Source organism: Anser cygnoides, chromosome 1 (assembly GCF_040182565.1).
Source record: "Anser cygnoides isolate HZ-2024a breed goose chromosome 1, Taihu_goose_T2T_genome, whole genome shotgun sequence".
NCBI classification, from domain to species: domain Eukaryota; kingdom Metazoa; phylum Chordata; class Aves; order Anseriformes; family Anatidae; genus Anser; species Anser cygnoides.
Genome location: NC_089873.1, coordinates 26,834,927 through 26,852,631, shown reverse-complemented (window position 1 = coordinate 26,852,631; position 17,705 = coordinate 26,834,927). Strand labels below are relative to the sequence as shown.

At 40.4% G+C, this 17,705-nt stretch overlaps 1 protein-coding gene across 13 annotated transcripts in view; it reads right to left on the bottom strand.

The window, feature by feature from the left end:
• The window catches only part of ANKRD26 (ankyrin repeat domain containing 26), a 78,174-nt gene that overhangs the window by 17,901 nt on the left and 42,568 nt on the right, over positions 1–17,705 (bottom strand). For 6 of the 13 annotated variants that reach the window (XM_066990989.1, XM_066990993.1, XM_066991026.1 and 3 more), the window contains 12 exons: positions 16,483–17,439; positions 14,544–14,696; positions 13,653–13,828; positions 13,362–13,455; positions 11,814–11,891; positions 10,228–10,362; positions 9,288–9,400; positions 8,726–8,867; positions 7,244–7,525; positions 6,297–6,532; positions 5,237–5,483; positions 303–348 (listed from right to left, as the gene is read on the bottom strand). In XM_066990989.1, the coding sequence (XP_066847090.1) occupies positions 303–348; positions 5,237–5,483; positions 6,297–6,532; positions 7,244–7,525; positions 8,726–8,867; positions 9,288–9,400; positions 10,228–10,362; positions 11,814–11,891; positions 13,362–13,455; positions 13,653–13,828; positions 14,544–14,696; positions 16,483–17,439 (2,659 nt within the window). Of the gene's footprint in view, positions 1–302; positions 349–5,236; positions 5,484–6,296; positions 6,533–7,243; positions 7,526–8,725; positions 8,868–9,287; positions 9,401–10,224; positions 10,363–11,595; positions 11,673–11,813; positions 11,892–13,361; positions 13,456–13,652; positions 13,829–14,543; positions 14,697–16,482; positions 17,440–17,705 lie in introns of those variants that run through there. The other 7 variants (XM_066991003.1, XM_066991000.1, XM_066991015.1 and 4 more) reach the window with 5 other exon arrangements.

Here is a 17,705-nt window from a genome sequence, read left to right as displayed (position 1 = left end):
TCAGGGCTTCTTTTATGTTTGCTGTTTGTGTCTGAGGACTAGAGATAGCTTTAGCTTAAGTCAAGTGCACCTGTGTGGGGGAGGTAGTTCAGTTTCCTTTCTTTTTCTCAAGGTAACTGCAGAACATTCTGTGCAGTATTTTGGTAAGCAGGAAATTTCCCACATAAAACTCTAAATCAGAGAGTTAGCAGAAAACAGGTGTGCTTAGAACAGGCCCTTGACAGCTTTCAAGTCATTATATCCAAAAATTAGGAACAATCATCATCTTCCTTAAAAACATTGCTAACAGAATTACACGTTACCTTGTTCAAGTTCTTTAGTGATTTTTTCATCCAGTTCCCGCCGTATCTAGAGTTACAGGTAAAATATATAGTTAAAATTTCAACAGTTATATTTTTGCAATAAAAAAATAAACCAGTTTTGAAACCCACGTATAATGTGTGTCAAACACTGAAAACATCATCCTAAATAGAGACGTCTTCGTTTGGGGGTTGATTTTTTTTTTTTTTTTTTTTACAAAGAGAAACTCTTGGTCAGCCAGGCCGTAGCATTCTCATTGCTGAGCAACATTAATTTTAGCACAACAACATCGCGGTAACTCACCATCTGGATCATAACTGAGCATAAAAAAAGTAGAGGAAGAAAGCACAGTGGTTTTATAAAAGTGCATGCATGGTTAATGTCCATCCTCAAATACGCGAGCGGAATGTCAGCCAAACAGTAAGATATGCACAAACGCCATCACGGGGCCCGTTTCAGTTAAGGCCTACTTCTGCGACTTCGTAAGAGAACAGCTGCAACAGCAGCTGCTGAAGGACCAATATATTCCATTGTGGACAAAAAAGCACGCATCAATATTCTTCTTTTTTCCACCTTACGATGGAAAATTGAAAGAGCTCCTATAGATCATGCCAGTATTTTTCCTTATTGTTATTACACGTGTAAAAAACATAAAAACACGTTATTTTCTTGTTACCTACCTACTAAGAAACGAGGAGCAGCAGCTGCAGGTTCTACAAAGCAAGTGCTGTGGGTTTTACTACCGAACTGAAATCGGCTCGGATCACTAGGAAGCAGCCTTTACCCCTCTCACCCCTAGAAGCTGGTTCTTGCTGCCAACAAGTTAAGTTACTGCCCTGTATTCTGCCTGCAAAGTCTTCATAGGGAGAAATGAGACCTTTCAAAGAGCCACAGCCCAAACGCTACATGCTGTTGTGTACATTTGATGATACTTATGACTCCTGTACTATTTTCCATCAAGTCTGTGACACATAGAAGTGACTGTCGGAACAGACAGCATACAGCTTCCAGATTTGTGTCATTAGCAAATATGAAGGCCATGAATATAATTAGGTGCCTGGAGCATGTGACTTACGTGGATAGGCTGAGAGAGCTGGGACTGTTCAGCTTGGAGAAGAGAAGACTCAGGGGGTTTTATCCGTGTGCGTTAACTATCTGATTTGTGGGTGGAGTATAAAGAAGACAGGGCCAGACTCTTCTCAGTGGTGCCAAGTGAAAGAACAAGAGGCAGACGTAGAAATAAAGGAAAATGCATTTAAACATACGGATTTTTGTATTAATATTTTAGTGACCATGGTCAAACACTGAACACTTTACCAGGAAATGTTGTGGAGTCTCCGTCCTCGGAGATGCTCAAAAACTGGCTGGACATGACCCTCAGCAAACTGCTGTGGCTGACCCTGCTCTGAGCAGGGGTGTGGTTAGACTAGATGATCTCCAGAAGCCCCTTCCAACCTCACCCATTCTGTGATTCTCTGACTTCAGTGCTGAATCCCTGGGGTGGGGGAACAGGGATTTATTTTATGAAATGAGTAGGCTCGCCTAGCAACGTATCAAAGATAAGAACTGAAAAACTATTCAATGTACTCAACAGGCCAGGGAGAGCAAGAATCTCTGGAAGAGAAGAACTGTGCAAACCCTCACAAGAAGAGCGGCAACAGGCCACTGTGAGGGCCAAAGAAGTGGGGTACAAACCAGCAGAGAGGAGGGAAGGGCATTCTCTCCAGGACCTCAGGGACAGCTGCAACCAAATCCACCATCTCCACCAGGAGAAGAATCAGTCAGTGATATTTTTTGGTACCTTCGCAGGTAGAAGAAAGGAACAAGGAGCTGAAGGAAGAAAGGAAGGGGATCCCCCAGATCCTTCAACCTCTAGTTATTTAAAAGCAGGGGAAAGAAGCAGCAAAATCCTGGGCAGAAGGGAGCCTAACACATAAAGAGAGACACTGCTAACAAAAAGGCAAAGGAAACCAAGTACCTAGACCAAAAGATAGCTCAGAAACAGGACCAATCCTAAACAGAGCAGTAGTAGTTCAGAAGAAAAAACCACTTCCATTGGTTTCTGGAGCCTCCGCAGTGATCAGAAGGCCCACCAAATCCTCCCCAACAAGTACAGATGAATCAAGAAAATAGAAAGTTCTTCTTTTCTTATATACTCTGTTAACATCTTTGTGATCCTCATGAAAGTCTGAAGAAAGAGGAGTAAGTGGAAAATAAGCTGGCATGGTCATTTCCAAAAGAGGGAATGAAAAACCAGGCAAAATACACCGTTGAAGACAATAACTTGTGCCTGCACTGTTGTTCTTCCTCCCTTATCCCCCTGGAAAAGCCATCACAGCTGACTATCCTGAACCTCCTGAGCAATAAGGTGACAACTTCAGATTCCAGAAAAACTTTTGCCAGACAACAGTAACAGAACTGGAAAACTGGTCAACGATCTCTGATCTGTTCTGCACCAAGTTCTACCCAGAGGTACTTCTCATCCCACTGCACATCTCTTCAGGCAGTAGCACCCTGGGTTGCCCTGCAGCAGTCACCTTCTTGAAAACTCTTTTTCAGAGAGCAGTTTTGACTTACTATTTACCCACACAGGTTGCTTGAGCAGAGTAACTTGGATCCTGTGAGACTCCATGAAATGATACTCACAGTTGAGGAAGTCAGAACACTACTGGCACTTCATGTACGAATTGCTGTTACTACCAAGAGCTTTCTGAATATCAGAACTGGCACGGAGGATATCTTATAGACAGTTAACTACCACAAAAGCTGTAACATACATTAAAGCACAAAAGCACTCTGCAGCAGTGACCATGTCTCTTGGACAAACTAACAAGTTTAAAATATTTGCCGTAATAGGAAAATGTGAATGCATCTGTAAGTTTTAATCAAAACCTAACAGCGTATATAGACAAAAACATTTCTAGTATATAATACCACCCCACATGAAACAAGACTGGCTACAAACCTTGTCATGTATCTGGCTGCAGAGAAGAGAAAGAACAGATTTTTGATTAAGGAGTTGAAGAAGAAAGAACAACGGCCTTAAGTTCAAAAGTCTTCAGTAAGAACTAAGAACATGACCTACGTGTAAATAAAACAACTAAATTGGCTAATGATCCAAAGACTGCTACAATACAGGAGTGCAGACAGGAAACAAAATCAGAAAGGAACAGCAATTGAGAGACAGAGTAGAAGGAGGGCATTCCTGCTCTCATGTTACCAGGAGAAAAGCTGGTTTCATAATTCCGTTAACTCACACTGGTTGCATTTAGCAGCCTTCACTATTATTTTCTGTGTCAAGACACTCACATTCATAGTCACCATGCCTTTGGCACAGCTGTTAGGGTTTAAGCTTGATGTTTGTTGAACCTATTAACAGGACTCTTGCCTCCGAAACTCCTTGCAGCAGAAATTCCTTGCCTTTATCTAAGGACTAAAGCAGCAGTTCCCAAATTATGGTACGCAGACCACTAAAAGAACCTTGCATGTGTGTTTCATCTGCTTTATTCAGTCAAACTCAGGACAGTGATAGGCCAATGTGGGAGCAGTTTGGGAGTCAGCAGACCAAATCATAAAGTAAAAAACAGAACCCAAAGATCTCTTTACTCCTGTAATGGAAATACACACTTTTTTCAAATGGCACAAGTCCTACTATGAAACCAACTTCAGCCAACATTATTCCAGAACATAATGAATTGCTTGCTAGTTCCTACAGTTACTGTTTGTAGTGACTTACATGGAATTTTTCAAGTACTTGTAGTTTACTCCTCACTACTGGAGCTCTAATAGTAATAAAATATTATAATAACAATAAAAATATAATAATAAAACAGACATTTACATGTGATTTGATCTTTTTGGTTAATTAGCATGTGTCAGTATGAACTTTTCTGGATTTTTCAAGATGCTTTTGCATGTCCATTTCAAGGTCATTGATTTCTGTAACATATATGCTTGGTATGGGGAAAGGGGCTATACTGTAATGGAACATGTGTTTCTTTATGCTTGTTAAGAGTAAGATGTTCATTTCTGGCTGAGTTTGCAACATGACTGTCTTCAAAATGTAAGGCTAAATGCATCATCAGTGATATTAGCCTTCTAATGTTAAATAGTAGTTTATGAAAACTGAAATCTTTCATGCCTTTAAACTCCAAATTTGGTGTCCTGATATAATGCTCACCGTTCTGTTAGGGCTGTACTATTTTATGCTACTTTTACCAGAGCTATTGTAGAGGTTGCAGCATTGCTGTAAAATTAGAAAGCTGTGAAGACTTCCTGAAGAATAGTTTATTTTATTTAGGGGTTATTTCAGGTAATAACACTCAGCAGGAACCACAAAAACAAATGCCTCCTAGGCACAGCATGCATCCCACAATACACTATATAGTAAGAAGTTAAGCAATCATGCTGCTGTCATCCTAGTTTTGAAGCATCCTTTGTTGGTATTAATGTACTAAAACATGTTCCAGCAAAGGAAGTATTAAAATGAAGATCAGCGAGGAAAGAAAAAGTGTCTTGAGTAAAGATGCCTGATGGGATTTTGCATTCAAAGTTATCCATTTTAAAGATGTCATACACTTATCTACACACTGTACATTAAAATTTAACGAATAGCTTAGCTGGGAACTTCTGATGCCACAGCATTCCTTATCACATTTTCTCTTGTTAATAAATAGATACGTATTAGTTAAGAGCTCATTATTTAGATGCCAGTATTTTTGGTCTCTGAGCACTCTTGGAATTTTGTACAGTCCCAATGACCGAAAGCCTTCATCCCTGCCACACAGATGTGTAATGTTTTGATGATCAGCTGTTGGTTTAGCATATTAGACTATGGTTTCAAACTATAGATAGATTCTAACTGTATACTAAGAATCATAACTTTGCTTACAGATATTCTTCAACAGTAGCTTGAAGAGCATTTCACAATGCTTACCTTAGCCACATAGGCTTCAACCCTGTTTCTCGACGATAATGCATTCCCAGTTGTGCCTAGGAAGCTTCCTCCTAGACTAAGACTTCTGTTCAGTGCCAAATTGTTGCCAAGATGTCCCAGTTCAGTTGAATATAGAACTGGACTTGCAGCCAGACCTCCACCGACAATGCTGCTTGCAATTAATGATTTGCTTCTATGGCGCTCTTGAAGGAGCTTAGCGTTGGCTTCTGCTAGTCTCTCATTAGCTCTGAAACATTTAAAACCATGCAAAGAATTATCTTTGTAATATTTTTGCAAAGCCACTTTCCAGGTCTTTTGACTTTAATTTAACTTCTGAAAATAGAAGAGATTAAGAGAGTTCAAAATGAGAGTGTAATCCAATCTGAAGATTTTGGAGAACCTACTTCCAGGAAATTACACTACCTGTAGAAAGCAGCAAGTTACCAACACTTTAGCACTGAATGCATTTGAAGCATTAGGACTTGAAAGCAAGCCATATGTTTACACAGCTTCTTCTGAAAGGTGCATCAGCTGCATGAGAACTCCGGGATTCTCTCCGCCACCCAAGGAAAACTCAAACCTCAGACATGCTGCCAAAATGGCAGCCAAAAAGATCGTTTTATGTCACAGAATCAAGAGTCCGCCCCCTGGAAAGTCTATCTTTAAGCATTCCTAGTTTGCAGACAGTGGGACAGGACATGCAATCACTCTTTTCTGCCTTAAACAGAAGAAGAAGGGGACATTATTAGAAGGGGCCAAAAGGATGCCTGTTAAAATGCTGTTAACTTCAAAAATACTCTAGTAACACCTTGCCCCGTGGCAGCACTGCTGGAACACTGAAGCAAAATCAAGGCAGTTCTTAAAAAGGGGAAGGGTCGTAGAGGACTCTTTTTATAAAATTAAAAAATTAAAATTTGTAATATGCCATCTTAGGCACATTTACTGACGTCATGCTGACCAGACGTAGAAGAGGGATTTCAGGAGGAAATTGTACAATGTTTTTTATACAACTTGTTACCACTTCATGTCTTGCTACCACTCCAAAAAAGCATGGACTTACCTTTCCAGCTTATTTGCTAGACATCTTCTAATTTTCACTTCTTCCAGATACAGGTCTTTGTATTTTTCCACTTCTGCTTGTGTGGATTCTTTTTGAAAAATACTGTCTTGTTGCGTATTTTTTATCCTGTCCAACTCGCATTCAAGATCTTTAATTCTGTGCTTTAGTTGGTTTCTCAGTGAAGCGTGATGGCTGGCTCTGATTTGTTCTAACCTGTCTTGGGAGGCTGCCTGTGTCTGAAGCAGATAATGCAATTTCAACCACCATAAAGAAAAAGAGAACTGCCCCCCCCCCCCCCCCCAACAGACAGGTGCACATACCCAATTTCAAGGTCCCAAACTTACAAAGTTGAGGCAACTGTGCCTCCTCACTACCATCAGCAATCAAGACAGATCTCTGGAACTACCACATTAAATAATTAATTCAGAAAGATATCTGCTCTTAGCACTATTATTCAAAGGTAGTACCAAAAGAACATTATATCTGCACAACAGGTTACACAAAAAAAGATTCTATAAAGAAACTATGAGGGTCCTATCCCCACCCTCGTGCCTCCTTCACAAAAGCCTGTGTAACTTGAGTGACTTCTTTCCTGAGCGCTTTACCCCACAGAATGATAAAGCAAGACCTGTATGTCTGGCCAAACCATCTAAGTTACAATGCTCGTTCGAGAATGAACAGCAAGAACAAGATCACTAGACAGCTATTCCCCTAAGAACTGCAAAACTAAGTCTGCCATGGGCAGACTACGAACTTGGGAACCTGCAGGCACATCACACGCACAAACACACTTTAGCCCAACCATTTTCCCTTCTCCCACTCCCTTCTGGAAAGACAGAAGCACAGCGCTAACGCACAGAATGAGCCACTATAAATAAAACACTAAAAAATGACAGAAAAACTATAATGCAATAAAGACTAAAGGCAAAACTGACTAATTAATATACCTGTAAAAACAAATTGACTTCTTGTAGCTTTTGTCTGATTTCTTGTCCAGCTCGTTCTTCCATCTCTCTTTTATATTGCTCTATTTGGCTGTGATCCACCATATTAGTTTCCAAACGATGTCTGAGGTTTGCCACTTCTTCCTTCAGCTGGCATTTGCTCTTCTCCAGTATTTCATGATTCCCACGCAGAGCAGACAGCTCTTCTCGCAAATCCTGATTTTGTGCTTCCAGCTGCATGCATTTTTTAGACTCCAACTCCAGCTGCTGGGAAAGTTCACTAACCTGTAGACAGCAATAAAATAAATGTAGAGGGGTCAAAAAATATTAAATTCAGTGAAAATTCATAAACAAGAAGGCCACCAAGACTGTATTTGTAATCTTCTGAAACAGTATTAAGATCAAAGTAAAGCTAGGCTTGTATTTTAAAAGAAGAACAGCTTTAACATTATTACCGACAGGATTCCCAAGTTCCCATCCTTCCTTAGTTCTTCTGAAGCAGGTCACACACCACAAACAGGTACCAAACCAGCAGCATTTCCCCTGTGGGACTGGGCTGAAAGGCGCTAGGGACGCTCTTGCCCAAAATGCTCCTCTGCTCATGGGACATCAAACACACCTCTACCCAGACACCAGAAAGAATGCCTATTGTGTGTGGGGGGAAGCGCTGCAGTGCAGAACGGACTAGGCACGAGCAACAAATACTCTTCCTGCCCTTACTCTGAAAGCTTTGGAAACAGTGCCTCAGGAGGCCACTTTGACAGAACTGCTGGAGGAACGCATTTTCTCTCTAGGTCAAAGCTGATGTTTGGTTGCAAGGATACGGAGGATATAGCAGATGTCCCATTAAGTCCCAAAGGCCAGCTGCGATGCTGTCTTACTCTTCTCCCCCAGAAATACACCTTTTCTACACCTTCTAAAAATACACTCGGGAGGTTCCCGCCTTTTATAAATAGATAAAAAACGAACAAACAAAAATCCCTCAAAACAAACAAAATAAAAAATAAAAACAAAAAAAACCCGGAAACTTAATCTTCATTTTACACTGCCTAAACACAATGCCATTCCCTGTCATTTAAGAGAACTCTTCTAATGGCAGTGAAGCCACGAGAATGCTACGAGCCTTTGGACTAAGAATGAGCCACCACAAGGGCACTTGACTCCTTCTACAATACCTTCTAAAGCACACGTGTGCCTTAGCAGCACCTCTCAGTAACCAGGGGAAATGTAGATCAAGGGTTCCATGCACCTGAACAAGACACCCACGGCAGCTCAAAAGCACTTCTTGGACCTCTACTTCAGGGTGCCCACGGCTAGGGAAAGACGGGCTGAGACAGCTGCTGGTGAGTTAGAAAACTTCTTCATCCCTTCACTGCATCCTGCCCTGGGAGCCAACAACACCATTCAGAGAAGCAAGTATATGAAAATAATATTGCAGATTTCCAGAAAATAACGCCATATATAAACAAACAAACCAGAACTCACCTTTGTTCTCAATCTGCCAACTTCATTGACCATTTCAGAATACCTGTTCTTCATTTCTCCCTGGAAATTAAACTGGGACTCTCTTTCTCTGGCCTCATACGTCCTGATTTTCTTCATAGCTCTGTTCAGAAGCCTCTTGCACCTGAGTGGCAAATTAGTCAATAAAATAATGAGGTGAAGGAACTACCAGTCTGTTCCACATTCTCAGACGTAAGCAGCATACAGATGGCTTTAACACGCTCGACAGACCAGGAGCTACTGAGAAAAACCGGCATTCCAGTGCCACAGATCACTTGGAGGGTCCATCTTTCACCTCAACGGAGGAATAAATGGAGGAGGGACTTCCTGCCCTCCCAGGAGAACTGCAGTGCAACCTGTATTTGCAGTTCTTTTGGCAGCTCTGAAAAACCATAGGCAGGTGTACAGAAGAGCCTTGCAAGACCTAGCATGGGGCTTGAATTTGCTCACAGACAGTTACCCTCACCTATTTTTACACTCAAGTTCCATAAAGCTTGATTTCTGCTCTATGGGATCTCTCTTTAAAGTACTAAACAAGCCATACCTGTGACATTCTTTTTGCAGTTCAATGTTTCTTTTCATTTCCTGGTCCAGACGCACCTCAACTGGGCGTTTCAACTCTACCAGCTTCTTCACTTTCTTTCTCTCACTCTCACACTTTCAAAACAGAAAAGACACATGGCACAACCAGCACAGGGACAGCATCTACATGTGGTATGCGCAGATGGAGTTCTCCATAAAGAAGCTGCAGTACACCCCTTTCAGAGTTCAACAGAACACTAGGGTCCCTGCAAACATTTCTGCAGGAAATCACTTCAGGTTTCACACAGAGAGGCCAATACTGAGAGACAGAAAGAGATGCCCCCACTGAAGCAAAGGCCCCCTCTCCTACGGCTTCACAGTGAGAAGGTGGCAAAGACCTTCTCATGGAACCTTCAACAAGGAGGAGAAGGTGGCTCTTCTGGAACTGGTCATGTTTCATTCTCCTCTGCCATTCCCTCTGCATGATCTTTGTCAGTATTTACTAATTCAGGCACTGTTCTTCCTTTTGATGTCTTCTCAGGCCTAACAGAAAGGATCTGGCAGTTTTTCTTGGACTTTGTACTTGCTCCTTATTTTTCTGCAAGAATTTTAAGCTCCTGCTATTCTGAAAACCTGTACCAGCTCCTCCATACACTGTACTGGAAACATCAAGTGTTTTAACCCTGTCCCAAAATCAAGGGACTATATGATGACCAGAAGGAATTTAAATGAAGAACTGGGGAACTTCAGTCTTGCTCAATGTGCTCAAACCACACCGTTTTCCCAACAGAACCACTCCAGCATTTACAGAGAAATACCCCATGGGCTTTTATTCAATTCCTGCATAACCCCCAAATCAACAGTTACTTGTGGTCTGAATATGAAGAGAAGAGGCTGAGTATGTAAAAAGTCAGCAAAAATGTGAACATAATTCTGGGTATTGACTAGGTGTTAGGGCTCACCTGTTCTAGGAGCTCAGCCTTTTCCCTGCCAAGCTGAGCAAGACGATCTTCAAGGTGGGTTCTTGACTTCAATTCCTCCTCCCACATACTCCGTGAGTCTTTTGATGTCGGAGGCAGCACATTCTGCTTTTGCATCTGTGGAAGTAACAATGGCAAAGGAAAAAAACAACATAACTAGAAAGCCAATACTGCTATATGAAGTAGTAACTTACCTGGAAGCAGGGTTAAGCTCTCCTCTCACCACTAAAAATCTACAGTGAACATTAATACAAAGTGTAAAACACAGCTCAGGAACACAACCAAGAACAGCACTTAAAGCCAGTGGAAAGAGTCAGTGCTCTGTATGTGACAAAATGAGGTTACAACTCTAGCAGTAAGAAGACACACAAAATTTCCCTACAACTTTATTCACAAGTTCCCCCTGATTTCATAATGGTGCATAATTGATTAAATTCATAATTTGTCTAGTGCCCACCACAGAAAATACCCTACACTCACTGCTTGTGTAATAACTGCAAATCTTCTCAGAGCAAGAAAATGTTTTCAAATCAGCAATATTCTCCTTTTACACAAAGCAACAAAGATTTGAGTCACAGATGTATTTATGTGGAAATGAGCTTGTTTGTTCAGTTCACATGTACAGAATAAAAGTTAACTAGATGCGTTGAGTAGCACATTTAAAAACAAAACGTCCACTGAAAGTCTACAGAAAGTCTACAGAAAGACATAAAAACCTTAGCACAAAGGCTTAGGTGTAAATTTACAATTTTGTAAAGCTTTCTCACGTGTCCTTACAGAGTAGGTCAAATCCTGGGTCTTAATACACAACAATGTAGAGGTAAGATAAAGAAATCTTAAAAAACATTAATAAGTGTTTGTATGCCCGAAACCTGATGATTGCTGCTAATTGCTATGACACCAAAAGAGGAAGAAAGAAAAGGAGGCTGGAAAAGAGCTCAGACTTCACTGGGGCAGAAAATCAACAGCTTTTCACTTCCAGCAGAGCCCTGCAATAGCTTCATTTCCCAACAACAAAGTCCTTTAAGAATACTCCAGGGTTTCACAAGATGCTAGACTATGCACATACAGCAGCTCCCATCCAGCTGCCTGCCACTACGCAGTATCACCTCACCTAATTACTCCTTCCTTGCCTCAGCCCCCCGTGTGGCAGGAAAGCACCAGTACCTATTCACAAGTGGGAAAAGAAGCTAACGAGCTCATGTGGAAGCTGTGACAAAGTGCTGAAGGTAACACAGATCTCCCAAGTCCAGTTTCCCTTCTCAGCCTTCAACCACGTCTCCCTCCTGCCCACATCATCCATCATATCCATCAAAGGAATCATGCCAATGAACACAAGTATCCACATACCACCACACAGATACAAAATGCAGCAGCAGCAGAGGAATGCAGAAATTTACAGCCTTTACCCTTGAAGGTGCCTTGCCCTGAAACCAGAAGGGTATTTGTCAGCTCATCTGTACTTTACAACGTACCCAATCTTTCCATTAATTACCTGCATACAAAAACAAAAAGCAAAACAACAAAACAAAGACTAAACCAGTTATTTGCAGAAGCCATTAAGGTACCTGCTGATGTTGGTGCTCTTCTGCAGTTGTCTGTGTTGTCCGCAAGCCAGTTATCAAGTCCTCTAGGCGATTATGAACCTAAGGAAGCATTAAAAAAAAAAAAAATGACACTGACTTTCTAGACTGAAGTTCACACTTCAGTACCAGAAATAAATATTACACACGTCTTTCCATCTCTTTATAACTTTAATATTTATCCCCACCACCAACGATCAGAACTATCTTAGTCTGATGCTATCGTAAAATTCATAGCAATCATCACCTCTGCCATTTGCTCCAGGAAGAGAACCATGTAGAACACAAAGAATCTTCGATGAACACAAAAAGGTTGTTTTCCCATTCACAGTACATTTGAAAGCCATGCTATCTTAACTAAGGGGGAAGTGTAAGCGCTGTGACTGCCTTCCCTCCTCTTTTGCCAGCGTCAGCACAGCATGCAAAGTTCAACTCTCAGGTATAGTTATTTTCAAAACCTCTTCAACATTAATTAACTACAGGTGTAACAATGACCCTAGTTCACTGGTTAGAATATAAAAATTATTTACCTCATATAAGTCACAGATGAAACCACCTTATTTATGCTAATATTAACCACTGAGTTGTGGCACTGAGAAATTCCAAGCCTTGCAACAAGTTCTGCAAATGATACCATGGAAATTCCTCTTTACTGTTTCATGAAAACAAACACACACCAAGCCACCAAGGGCAAAGCAATTCTGCACAGCAAAATCTCTGGGGAATATAATCCTTGTCCTGGTCTGATCAGAGAATCATTAAGGTTGGAAAAAGCCTCCAAGATCATCTGGTCCAACCATCCCCCTACACCATGTCCCTAAGCACCAGGTCCAACCTTTCCTTGAACACCTCCAGGGACGGTGATGCCACCACCTCCCTGGGCAACCTGTTCCAATGCCTGACTGCTCCTTCTGAGAAGAAATGTCTCCTCATTTATAACCTTATCCTCCCCTGGTGCAACTTGAGGCCATTCCCTCTGGTCCTATCACTAGTTATCTGTGAGAAGAGGCCGATCCCCAGCTCCCCACAACTTTCTTTCAGGCAACTGTAGAGAGCAATAAGGTCTCCCCTGAGCCTCCTCTTCTCCAGACTAAACAACCCCAGTTCCCTCAGCTGTTCCTCCAGTCAGGCTTCTGGCATAAAGCTCTTGGCACCAATATCAGTTGTGGAATTTCCCTGGGGTAACTTACTGAAAATCTTTCAAGATGCACATACTGATACGCGTATGAAGCAGCATCTGATGTCATGGTATAAAACAGAAAATATTTAAACCGGCACTTGAGTGTCAAAACCTTACCTTAGACAGCGTTAAGTAAGGCTTGCTATAATATTAAAGGAAAACTCTCAAAATTGGGAAGCTGGGGAAGCGACCAACAGGATTTTCAGAGCTGCCTATAGTCAGCAGAACTCAGGAACTGAGTTCCCCTACACTGTCCATGAAAATCCCATGTTATAGCTTTCTCACAGAACACACATAACTATTCTCAGAAGCTCACAAAAAAAAAAAAAAAGGGAAGTTTATGACTAGCTTACTGAGGCAGAAGTTTGCAGGTCTTTCTGAAGGGCTTCAATCCTGTTGGTTTGTTGTTTGGCTGTGGCTTCCAATCTGGCATTTTCAATTTCAAGCCTGAAAGAGAAATACAGGTCTTATGATGGAAATTCACATGAGCACAAATTCTGAAAGAACAGTGTGAAAGAACATAATCTAATGTGAAAGCTTATTTTAAAACCCTATAGTAATATCCTGTGATGCAACAAAACAATCCTGGTGTTTTCACATAATCACAGAAAGCAAAATCTTGCTTCACTATGTTATTTTCTTACCTTTGCACATGCTCTTCCAGTTGTTTTATAGTAGTATTAGTTCCAGAAGATGATAACAGAAGGTCTTGCAGTTTCTGGGAAGAAGCTATTAATTCTCTTTCCTTATTATCTAAGACAGTCTTTAAGTCATGAACACAATGCTCAGACTGAATACGCTGTTGTTCTGATTCCTGCAACTGAAAACACTCACAGTAAAAATCCATACTACAGGTTAGTTTCTCTCTAGAGAAGTCAACGTGTGCTAAAGAATTTGAGCACTGCATGTGTCTGCACATACGCTCTACACAAAGTATTGTTATCACCTGAAATACATTTGAACCTTCACTTCTCCTAGCAAATGAATAGAAATTATGTTACTTCATGTTATACCGGCCTCTCCCATCCCTATATTGAATTTCTATAGCACTTATCTAAGCACTGACACCACCACTCCTACCCTTTCAGTGACTCATGACATGGAATCTGCTTGCTTGCTAGTGGACTGAAAATTAATAATTAATTAATTAATAATTAATTTCAGTGAACTGAAAATTTTCAGTTCATCCTTCTCCTAAAGTGACTTCACAGCTCCAAAATAATTAGATTCTCATGACTTATATTTCAGGAAAAGAAAAGCATAGACAACTATCATGGTTTTGGCTGGTACAGATTAATTTTCTCCAAAGGCTCAGACAATGCTGTGTTCTGGATTTTTGATGAAAACTGTGGTGAAAACACACCAATGATAAAAATGATTAGATGTCATAGAGTAGTCTGTACATAGAGCCAAGGACTTTTCAGCTCCTCATGCTGCCCTGTCAGCAAGGAGGCTAGGGGTGCCCAAGAAGCTGGGAGGGGACACAGCTGGGACAGCTGACCCACACTGGCCAGAGGGGTATTTCATTTCTATACCTTGGTTTTAACCCTGTCCAACTCCTTTTGCAAGCGCAATTTGTCTTCCTCCAGGTCACTGCGGTAGTGCGTAGTAACTTCAAGTGCAGCTTCTGACATAGACTGCTTTTTAAGAGCATCAGCAAGTTCCTGCTGCAGCTGTCTGACCATACCCTAAAAAAATCAGTAACATGAAGAAAAGAATATGAAATATGCCTTTGCTTCTTTACTTAAACTTACTAGATCATATAATTCAGTGTTCGTGATACATTCAAAGGTGTGAAATTTTGTGTGCCAACAACAGGCATCTGCACATCTCTTCTCAACTGCACACATACAAACTATGAGCAGCTCTTTATGAGAGTTTCTGTTTCTAAATAAAAAAAGGGCTTAAGTCATATTCTTCTTGGAACAACACATAAGCACACACTGTAATCATGTATTCTTTTTCTAAGAAAACACAAATAATCTGTTTTGATGTAAGAGCTAAAGATATTGCTCTGATAATCAAAGGTGGGACTTTGTCTTAGATCTCTCCTTGCGCTATTCCTCCACTAGGCAAATATAATTAAGCTCTTTTGAAGCTTTAAGTACATGTTAAATCACATCCTCTTACAGTCTTATTTAAATCATTTTGGATTAACATTGTATATCTATTAACTTCAAAAGGTAGTAGGAAAAATATAAAGCAATTTACAGGTTAAATTGACTGACAACACTGCTGGACTACTCTCCCCATGTCCCACCTTTCAAAGCAAACAAAAATTAAGGTGGTTATCAGACACATTCAAGTACTTAACTCACTCAAAGATTCTGAGTTTGTTATGAAGAAGAAGGAAAAGTAATTTTAGATCACCATTCAAATCATTAAAGGATATGAACCTCACACCAGAGAGTCTAAATACAGAATGTGATTATTTCCTATTTTCTAGACAGGAAAGGAAGATTAAACAAAACGGCTAAGGCAACTTTTTAATCATTATTCTACTTGGAATTGAGAGTATGCTATCTATTATACTTATGTAACATAGATAACTACACATTCTCCCATCACCTATAGCTTTTTCAGCTGTCTAGCTATTCCTTGCTTCTACCTCCATCGTAATTTTCAGTTCCATCCTTTTTATTGGCAAAAGTCATTTACAATTGAGAGCAACACTTGTTTCATGCATATTTGAGACATACAAAGTTATGCTAGCACTCTGCAAAGCAGCAAATTTCATACTCATGCATTGTATCAATTTGCAGAAAGTTTAACTGATTTCCTAATTGGCCTTTCTTCTGTGTGGCTAAGTAGCCTTTCACAGAGCCACAAAGAAAGAAAATATTTAAATATGGCTATACAACAAAAAAAATACAGAAGACTAAACTTAGGTCAGTGTTCAAAATCAAATTTGTGAGGAACTGACAGGTACTTCAGAACTCCCAAAACACATACAAAAATTAACACCTGGACAATACTAATGGTCTTCAATTTTATAGCATCTTACAGAGAAGCATTTTTTTTTCAGTAGCAACATACTATAAACACTCCCCCCCCCCCCCCCCCCCCCCCGCCCCAATCACTTCACTTACCTGCATCTTCATTTCTCAACCCCTGCATATTGGATGGTTCTTCTTTATGTATTTGTGTGTGTGTCATCAGTGCAGTGGTATATCAAACCACCACTCTACAGGGCATAGAAAGGACTAAGGAAAAGGGATAAAAAATGTTCTAAGGAAGAACTACCTTCTTCATCAAACCCTACATTTGGATACCTTTTTCTGTTCTCTGATCAGATCTTGGCACTGGCATCCAATTTGCCAAAATCTTTCACAGTTCCAGGAGAAACACAACAAACCAGAAAAAAAATCAGCATGATTTGGTCCTATGCATGTAACTTATACATGATTTGTTTTAGAAATATAAAACAATTTCAAGAAATTATAAATTTTAAATTGCTCTGAATGTATACTTTACCTCTCTTTCTACTTTGTCAGCCTCATATTTGAAGACTTGTTCTCTTAAATCTGTACACTTGGTTTTTAATTCCTTGTTTCTCTCTTCCATCAGGTAAACTTGCTTTTCAGTATCAGCTCTGAGTTTGTTGAAAATATCATTAAATCTGTCCTGGACATCATTCACAACTTTTTCTTTGATGATCCCCTTGTTCTGCATATCTTCCAACTGTTGACGGAGTAAAAGATTTTCACTTTGGAGCTGGGCCAGTCGCTCCTGCATGGATTCCTGCTTTATCATAAACTTGCTTACTTGATCTTTCTCAAGTTGCCGAGCATGATCACTTTCCTTTGCCTGACACTGGGCTTGACTTAATTCCTTTTGTGTCATTTCTAAAAGTAGTGTTTTTTCTCTAAGTGTTTGTTTCAACTGGTGAAGCTCATTTTCTAGAGAATTAGCTTTGCTTTCAGCTTTACTCAGCTGCTGAGACAAGCTCTTGTTGGTTTCTCGCACATCAGAGAGGTCATGATGGAGCTTGTCTTGCAACCGAAGCCATTCATCACGTTCTCTCTGAAATGTTCGTTCGACATCACTTTTTGATGTCTGATGACGTTCAAGATCTTGAACAGCAGCGTTCAGGCGAGAACGGAATGATTCAATCTCTGTTTCCAGTCTGTCTTTGCTTTCTTTAGTCTGCTCAAGTTTGGAAGTTAGCACTGCAGATTCTGTCTTTAATAAATTCAGCTGTCCATTGTACTGAAACACTGTTTGTGTTAAGGCTTTCTCATTCAGTTTAAGTTCCTTTTTAAGATCTTCATTTTTTTCTTTCAAAGTTTCATTTTCCTCTAAATATTTTCCTTCATCCTCCTGGTGCCTAAGTTTTACTTGGTCAAGTTCTAGTCTTAGCATAGCAATCTCATCTTGCAGTAGCTGATTTTTGTACAACAGATCCTTTTCTCTTTCGTTAGTGTCAGATTCCTGAGTTGACAGGGAAAATGAATAAATAGCCAGTCGGGAAATAAATCTGCAAAATGCACTTGCAAACTATGTTTTAACATTTGTAATATTGAAGCATGACTGCTAAGATGAGAGAGAAATTTCAGGTGATACATAAGCTACTGTACAGTACATGTGTACAACAAGTACACGCACTGGAATTTTAACAAACCCTTAAAAGCTGTATGAACATCCCAAACGTATGCCTTCCACCCCCCAGCCCTGAAGCAGCAACTAAATAATAATTT